The sequence below is a fragment of the Polyodon spathula genome, chromosome 3 (assembly GCF_017654505.1).
Source record: "Polyodon spathula isolate WHYD16114869_AA chromosome 3, ASM1765450v1, whole genome shotgun sequence".
Lineage (NCBI taxonomy): Eukaryota > Metazoa > Chordata > Actinopteri > Acipenseriformes > Polyodontidae > Polyodon > Polyodon spathula.
In genome coordinates this window covers 91,234,953-91,244,469 of record NC_054536.1, presented here as the reverse complement: position 1 = coordinate 91,244,469, position 9,517 = coordinate 91,234,953, and the positions used below count along the sequence as shown (strand labels likewise).

General features: G+C 38.5%; 1 protein-coding gene across 3 annotated transcripts in view; it reads right to left on the bottom strand.

Moving 5' to 3' along the window:
* Positions 1-7,706, bottom strand: part of LOC121313642 (beta-chimaerin-like) — a 98,196-nt gene extending 90,490 nt beyond the window's left edge. The window contains exon 1 of one of the 3 annotated variants that reach the window (XM_041246383.1): positions 7,171-7,706. In XM_041246383.1, the coding sequence (XP_041102317.1) occupies positions 7,171-7,219 (49 nt within the window). In that variant the 5' untranslated portion in view covers positions 7,220-7,706. The remainder of the gene's footprint in view (positions 1-7,170) is intronic. The other 2 variants (XM_041246381.1, XM_041246382.1) reach the window with 2 other exon arrangements.
* Between the last annotated feature and the right edge of the window lie 1,811 nt (positions 7,707-9,517).

Below are 9,517 nucleotides of genomic sequence, written 5' to 3'. Positions count from 1 at the left end.
TAAGATAATGACACAGTAAAAAAAAACTAAACTTAAAAATAAATAGATGCATCTTGAAAAGAACGTAGTGTAGGGGAATTGTTGACGAGGCACCAACCTTGGTTAAAAGCCACAAGAAAATTGCAAGCTTATAGTGTTCTCGGTTCTATGAATTTATAAAATGCAGGGCCTTTCTTTTGATGGGAATTGAACTCAAAATGCGAACCTTGACAGTTTGTAGAAACACAGGCTGTATGGGTGACCCTCACCATGATTTTCAGTACTTATCATGATTAGTACATTTTACTGACACTAATTATTCCAAAATGACACCAACATATTTCACAATACTGTATTTATAAAGCCAGGGTCAGAAGCACACACTATGTGGTAACAGAAAGTCTAGTAAGCTGTCAGGCCCTATTCATAAAACTAGGAAGGGTTTTGCCTAACAAACTATCAATATTGTGTTTCCATTCTTTCGCCAGTCATTGTGTGTAATTATTAAAGAAAAAATAGCTTAAATTCAAAGTAGATTTATTTAGCATTTTATGTTTTCAGTAAGTCAATTTACTTTTTGAAGTAGACATAAATAGGTAATAGCATAGACTTCAGCCTCAAGTTCATTTGCATATTTAGATTCTTTGACATGCGTTGCATACAGGGTGACCAGATAGCAACAGTGAAATCCAGGACAATTTCAGTTGGTGCAAGGGGGATAGAAACCTTGTTTAAATGAAGTACTGCAGAACGCAAGTAACGCAAACTATATCTTTCTTTATTCAAAATTCTAAAATGTATTAACAATGTCGACCCAAGGGACTTTTTCGACCTGAAAAAAGAAACAAGGACCAGGGGTCACAAATACAGATTAGACAAAGGAGCATTCAGAACAGAAAATAGGAGGCAATTTTACATAGTGAATCGTGAAGGTCTGGAACCAACTCCCCAGTAATGTTGTTGAAGCTGACATCCTGGGATCCTTCAAAAAGCTGCTTGATGAGATTCTGAGATCAATAAGCTACTAACAACCAAACGAGCAAGATGGGCCGAATGGCCTCCTCTCGTTTGTAAACTTTCTTATGTTCTTATGTTCTTCTGTAGATAGGCTTTTTTTTGTATTCCTTCACCTTCCTGTGTGCATTGCACTTAGGCAAAAACAAAAACGTAGAGAAATATAATAAAAAAATATTTTAAAAATACTCTGAAGCAGTTAACTTTCTTGTTTACTGTTCAAATGACAATTATGTTTTAATCAGCCTATCAGTGCATCTGTACTGGCTATCTGTGCTCAGTACTGTACAGTAAGGGGTGGGACAAAGTTAGTGTTGCATTGTTTTGATTTATGTTGTTAAAATCTAGTTTTCAGCATTGGACAACAAATCAAAACATGGAAGGTATACTTCAGCTGAGGATGTGTCAAGACATTTCCCAAAGAAACTGTACATGCAAATGGAGGTACCTGTTTTGCACGATGGCCATTTAGCTTCAGAATCAAACATTAAACAAAAGGCTACTACAGAGGCTGCTAAACAGAACGCAAAACAAACAGCTTTCAGAAACCAAACTGGAAAGTCAGCGCAGACAAAAAAATATTCCTGTGCGCCGGTTGTAGCCAAGTTAAATCAGCACTAAAGGTACAATCAAGCACAGCTACCTCGGTTCAAACAACCTGCTGTTTACTTTTTAAACATAGTTAGAATTTTACACCCAAATATAGGCACATTTTCTTTGTTTTGACTCGGTACTGATAAAATAAATTCCTGGATGGGACAAATAACATGACAACGAACAGGCTGCATATATGGACTTTATTAAAGAATGCCAGATACTTTTGGGTATGGCTGTGAAATCCTAATTATAATCCTAATCCTAACTGCAAGATTTGGCCATGTGCATAACATCCTTTTTGCTCATGCCCTAACCCTAACCATGACACTTCACCGCGAGCAGCCACATATACGAAATTTCCTAACGAGAAAATTAAAAATTCACATTTTACGCCTGGGTTTTAAATGTTTACTCTAAAAATCAGGACAAATGGCATCCCGACAGTACCTCAATCGGGACGCGGGACAAAGCGCCTAATATCGGGATGTCTGGTCACCTTAGTTGCATATCACAAAAAAAAAATTAAATAACTGGCATCCTTGTTGGTTCCACTTTGAAAACAAAAAGTAAGTTATCTTTAATTGATAGTTTTTTTAAATCTAAAGAATAGGTAGTCTATGCTACCTCAAAAACAATCAACAGCATAAGAATGTGGCCAATCCATTAATATGTAAAAAAAATAATAATTAAATAAAAAACACACAAAAACACTTGTTTTAGTGCCATTAGTCTAATTGTTCGCTGCTCAGATACAGTGGAACCATGTGGAATCCATTACTCATACAAAACAGTTAGAATAGCTCACAAAAACCAAAACTGGCAACTAACTCCTGTGCGCAAATGGCACGTCATCAAATTAAGTTAAGTACAACTAGCACCCGATGTGACTACAATCAATCGATTGAATGGGACGTGTGACAGAGAGCGAATGAATCCTAATCAACAATCTCCCTCCTGACCTGTGAGGACACTGTATGACGGGAGCAGAGTAACCCGGAATGGATGGTTTGGCAGTTCATTCCAGGGTCAGTCGGAAGCCAGCCACCCAGGAAGGGGGCGGGGCCATGATACCAGAAGTTGGCATTTGAATGCCACTCTCCACTACAGCCAAGAACCTAAACTCCTACATCAATATATCTTCTGAAGCCAGGAAGGATATAAAGATGTGGGCCACACTAATCGCCCACTGGAACAGCTTCTCTCTATTTTACAAAGACTTAATCTCAGCTTCCCACGACCTTGCCCTCTTTACAGATGCTTCACTTATCGGATTCAGCAGTTTTCTCGGATTTCAATGGTTCTCTAGCAAATGGTCCCTTGAAATCCAGAACTTATCCCCTCATCTAAAATCTACAGCTCTTCAAGAAATCTACCCCATCATCTCAGCCTCTCATCTCTGGGGTCATCAATGGAGATGAAAATCAATTCTGTTTTAGTGACAATAACCCTACAGTTCACATCACTGGTAAAGGGCGCTCTTCCTCCCCCCTCATCATGCAACTACTCTGACGTTTAACCTGGATCTCAGTCTCTCGCAATTTCATAGTTCAAGCCCGTCACCTTCCTGGTACCCACAATAACGCTGCCGATGCTCTTCCTTGTTCACAGATATCCTGATTTCATTAACTGGTTCCATCAGCATCCCCATTCCCTCTTCAAATGCCACATCTCCAACATTTGCTGCTTGACTAAACTCAACAATCACCAACCTCCTGCAATCTGCTCGATGATACATGTTCGCAGCTCTAGCTCCTGCTACCAAATCGTCATACACTACTGGCTAGCCAACATTTTCAACCTTCTGTGCTCAAAATCATATCCAAATGCTGTTAATCGATTCCTCCCCCACAGTCATATCTCACCACTGGTTCTCTAACAACCCTTGTCTCCAGAGCAAGACTTCCACCTCAATTCTATACCCCTTACTCATTTAGAATCGGGGCAGCCACTTCTGCAGCCAAGGCTAACATTAATCATCACCTAATTGAAAATATGAGGCACTGGACTTCCTCTGCAGTTGATTCATATATCCGCTCATCATCTACCGACATTGCTGCAGCCACCAGAAAATAGTTAGCATGCCCGGAGTGGGGGCTACCTTACCGCCTGGGCCACCAGAGGTTTTCCCCTCATTAGTCAAAAGTGTTTTTTCCTCTCCACTGAGCGGAAATCATTGTCTAACCATTGTCTAACCTACTCTTCTTCTTTGTCTTGTATGTCCTTTTTGCTTTTATGTTATGCACAGGTGCCTCTACTGTTGTTTGTCACATGGTGGGGTTCCGCGTGGAGCCGGGGGTCCATCCTTTGGGGGCAAGTGATGGCGGCCATACTGGCCTTTCACAGCTCATACGCCTATCTTACCTCACCACGTGAGGCCCTGCTCTATTTCCTTTCGGGAGGTGGCCTGCTTTACGCTCTCTGTGCTCGAGTCCCAGACTAGTCCATCTGCTGTGTTTTAAGGTTCCCTGCGGGACGCTCGTTTCTGCTTCCTCTGCTCTATCCTCATAGCTTCAATTCGCGCACCATGAAATAGCGTACTTACGAACCATAAGAAATGTACAATGCAACTGCAACAAAGCACATAAAATAAGTTGTATGTTTCTCTTTTTTGCCCCCCAATAATCGCTCTCAAGGCTTTCACAACAGAGCGAGGGGAAAAGTGCACTTCTCACACTAGCTTTCGATTGGATAAAAGGTGAGCATGTGTAATATAAACCTAATGAGACAAGGCCATTCAGCCCATCTTGCTTTTTTGGTGGCTGTTAGTAGCTTAGTGATTCTAGAATCTCATCAAGCAGCTTCTTGAAGGATCCCAGGGTGTCAGCTTCAACAACATTACTGGGGAGTTGGTTCCAGACCCTCAAAATTCTCTGTGTAAAAAAGATCCTCCTATTTTCTGTTCTGAATGCCCCTTTATCTAATCTCCATTTGTGACCCCTGGTCATTGTTTCTTTTTGAAGATTGAAAAAGTCCCCTGGGTCGACATTGTCAATACCTTTTAGAATTCTGAATGCCTGAATCAGATCGCCGCGTAGTCTTCTTTGTTCAAGACTGAACAGATTCAGTTATTTTAGCCTTTCTGCATATGACATGCCGTTTAAACCAGGAATAAGTCTGTACATTCTTCTTTGCATATCCTTTTTGTAGAGAGGTGACCAGAACTGAACATAATACCATAAAACTTCAAATAATCGCCAGTCTCCAATACTCGCCGGTCTCTAATACACATCAAGGCTGCTGGGAAATATGATAAATAGCTCAGTTGTGAAGCTTTTTTGAGCGCGCTGGAAGTAAGCCAAATACAAACTTGTTTTCTGATATTAACAGGCTGCCTTTTATTGTATTTGTATTTGTTTTTTTATTACATATTACATGTGGTGTTCCGCAGGGCTCCATTCTTGGTCCCATGTTATTCTCTTTATACATGCTGCCGCTCAAGGAGTTTATTCATAAACATGGGGAGAATTTCCACAGCTACACACAGATTTATATATCTGTTAAACCAGGTGACACAACAGTTATCAATGCCCTTCAAATGCCTAGAAGCGGGATGTCTCAGAATTTCTTACTGTTAAATTCCAACAAGACAGAAGTTTTACCTTTAGGCTCTAATCAACAGATGGACTTGACAAATATTGATCTAGGTATGCTAAAATCAAATATAAAATCTGAAGTGAAAAACCTGGGGGTTATTTTTGATTCTGCACTTTCCTTTGAACCACATATAAAATACATTACTAGAGTGTCCTTCTATCATTTAAGAAACATTGCAAAAGTTAGATCATTCTTGTCCTTGGATGATGCAAAGAAACATTATTTTATTTTTTCTAGGTTAGATTACTGTAACACCTTATTTTCTGGACTTACAAGTTATGCTATATCACGCCTACAGCTAGTGCAAAATGCTGCTGCTAGAATGCTAACTAGAACAGAAAAAGGGCTCACATTATGCCTGTGTTGGCATCATTGCATTGGCTTCCTGTGCATTACATAATTGATTTCAAAATTCTATTACTAGTTTTTAAAGCACTGAATGGACTATCTCCACAATGTCTAAATGATATGCTAATTCCTTATCAGCCTGAACGCACTCTGAGATCTGCAATGCTGGTCTTTTATGTATTCCGAGGGTGAATGTTAAAAGGATGGGAGAGGCTGCTTTCTGTTTTAATGCCCCCACACTCTGGAACTCCTTACCCCCTTTTATCAGAGATTCACCTTCAATTGCAATCTTCAGATCTCGATTAATATAGCTTTTCCATAACATTTTTATGTTTTATTCTGAATTTTATTGTTACTTCAGTTTTTAATAATTATACTCTGTTCCTACTGTTTATTATATTGTTGTATTTTTTTCTGTAAAGCGCTTTGAATTGTATTGTAACATAATTATTTACTGCATTCTTTATTTTACTCTTATTTGAATTTGATCTTATTGTCTATGATTTTACTGTACTTTGTAACTGCTCATGTCTGTAATGTGATACTTTGTATTGTGATGTTTTGTAACAACTGTAAGTTGCCCTAGATAAGGGTGTCTGCTAAGAAATAAATAATAATAGGGAAACACTAATCGGATTGATTGCACCTGTACCAAAATCTGACAGCAGACCACTTTCTGACATTATACCGGTCAGGTTTTGGTACTCATACCACATTATGATAATGTACCACTTTCTAACACTACACTATTATGCACAGTTCCCAAAAGTCATGTGGCATGTGTCTGTAGAATTATGTCACAAATTCTTATTAAGAAATAATGCAGTTTCGAATTCTAGCACCTACAGAAGTCAAAACATCTGGACATTTGAGATATGTTCTCATCACTGAGTATCATTCAAAGAAAAATGGTTGGTTTATCCAACTGTCACTTTTAGAATATAATAATACTAATAGCTATTTGCATAGCTGCAATACTGTAGTAAAACGTTTCAAATGGTCCAAGAAGCGTTGAATTAAGTAAAGCCATGTGCTTTGAAACAGACAGACTACAACAAAATACTTTAATAACAGTTATGTATCTTCCGAGGTGCAATTTCATTACACGTCAATTGGAGAAATCTGACAGAAGCCGCGTTTAAGCAGACGGTGCTGGTTTATTACTAGAATGTGTGGTGTGCTGCTATTATTGCACGGCTGGTGAAGTACTGAGTTCAGCGCTTTTTTTCAGTACCTTTTTTTTTTTTTTGCGTATGTAATGTAGTCTACTGTAGTAATAATCGGAGAATAAAGCTGCAGGCAACCCGATTTACTCCAGACATCATGCTCAAATAAAATAGCCTGTACCGGTGTGTTGTATAAAAGCACACTCACCGAAAGCGTACGCTAACAATGTTTCAATTCAACTTTGTAATGCATTTATTTATTTATTTAACATTTAAAAGTGGTATTTAGTTTCACTATATAAAGAAAGTACTGAAGTACTGCACGGTACAAGTAGACTGATCATCACAATTCATATCCTTTTGTCAGCCCATACTGTTCAATATAGGCATGAATCGTAAAGCATCACATTTGTCTTGATACCACCCGGAGCAATTAATACAAGAATACACTTCTTAAGCAGCAAGTTCTTACCAGAGGATATCGACGAACCTGATGAACTTGAGTTACTTGAGGCTGCCATTCTATACGGTCCCGTCTTCTGTTGAAATACTATCACTCCAGATATTGCTATGTGTTGTGTTGTGGACTCAGCTCAAAATCCCATTTCACTTTCTGGAAACCTCTTCGTCTCTCTCTGCTCCCCGTTTGATGATTGTTTTGTTAGTCTACACAGGCTAACGCCGTTTCCACTCAGGTGGCTGCTGCACGCCTACGCTCCAATGTTCCAAGGCTACGGTTTACCTTCGCGGCTCTGGTGGTTATCGCATTCACTTCAGTGCTGCAGTTCTTGTCAGCATGGATGTGACAGTTGCGATACCTTCAGAAACGAGTCATGAGCTTTGTAGAAAAAGTTTGCATTCGATTCAGGGAAACTGTCCAGAAATGTTACAAGTTATTAGTTAAAGTTTAAGTGTTCGAGAAAACGCACCATTAGCTTCGCCATATTGAACTGGACCGATTTACTGTATCGTTTCCATGTGCCACTTCAGGACACAGCACACAGTCCTGTATGTGCTACGTGGGAACCGCCTCCTTAAAGAGGAAACTCCTTGCTGGCAGACCGGTGTAAAGCATGGGAGGTGGATGCAGGAATAAAACTCCAGGTATTACCTACACATGTTTGACATTATAACAACGATGAGTATTATACCGTGTTGACAAGAACACAAAGGGATGTGAAAGCCAGTAAAAAAAAAAAAAAAAAAACCTGTCGAGCACATGTACTGTCTCTGTCATTTCATGCAAGCTCACATATTTATGGTCCTTATGGTACTGAAGTAGCAAAGTACAATGGAAACTGTAGTGTAATTTAATGGTATTGGATATTTCTAATGTCTTACCAATATCAAGGCTTTTAAGATTTAGAAACGGGACATGATTTTCTTTACTCCAAACTCTACTGCGTGTATCAGAAGAGTGCTGGAAATCGACCAGAAGGCAGTGGCACTGTGAAAGAACAGCCCTGGCAAGTACCATTTAACCCTAAGTGATTATGGGACAGGGTATTGCCCATGGATAAATAATTATTTTTCATTAGAATACTTCTCATGAAACTTTGCAAAGAAATTCCCAGTAAGGTTATTCTTAAACTTTCCACCAGCAAATGAGGATTCTTTAGCCACGTTAAACATTAGATAATAATAGTTATTATTATTATAATTATTATTACTATGTTTCTACTGGGCATGGCTAAAAAAAAAAAAAGTTTCAGTTTCAAAAAGTTGTTTTTTTTTTTTTGCGTAATATTCTCCTGAAATCCATACCTGTACATTGTGTCCTTCTATAACAAGGCTAAAGGGAGATTGCATTTTACTGCAGACCGAACGTAACTTAGCCTGGCCTTGAACATTGTGTCTATCATGTTCTGTCCCTGTACTGGTTGAATGGTGATTTCTGCTGCATAGCTGTGCACAGCTCCTGTCAAGTTCATTTTTTTTTTTTTTTTTTTTTTGGAACTCACTCCAAAATATCCAAAACTGCAGCCTTTTAGTTCTCTGTGTTTTTTTGCGTCTGTGGCTCACCAATTGACCACACCAGCAAGCACCTATGTACATTTTTGTTTCTCCAATCATTTTTTGAGCCAACACTCACTTGCAGTTTCTTTTGACATCCTTTTATGGGACTACAATTTTTTTTTGACACATTTTAAATTGGTAAGAAAATGTGCAAGCGATTTGTAGCATGTCTGTAGTTTAATTAGTTAAAATATGCACTTTTGCAAGTATTCCAATAACTTTATATTTATCTTTATCCATACACTGCATAATGCATCTTTTACAGCTTATCTTTCAAAATGTCCAGCCAGTGTACTATGATGACAGATACAGATTGCATTTCCCAAAATACATAACATATTAACTGCAGGAATCTTTCAGTGAATGTTCCAACTAACTGTATAATAAAGATGTCATGTGGATTTGAGAAGCATTGTCACTGGATACAGTTAGAATTTTTTAGGTAATACATTCAGAAAATATTGGTTAAAAAAAGCAATAGGCATCCGTGATACTAGACATTTTCTTATGTTTCTTGAAATAGTAGCCATGCCACAATGTAGTATATTTTTATCACACATACTAGGAAATCAGGAAAGAGAAAAAACAATACTTGCAGCAAGCATTTCCTGCCAAGTGTGAATGGCATTCCTTCATTACAGTACATATAGGTTACTGTAATGAACGTATATTTTACTTACAGTGTTAGGGTTTTGGGTGCTCATATGAAAGCGACTGGATTGCTGGAATTGGAAGTAGCAGTGCTCTATTAATGCTTATCTTCCTTTGACAAAGCGTCGCAGGAAAGACTAATCCTAGATTTG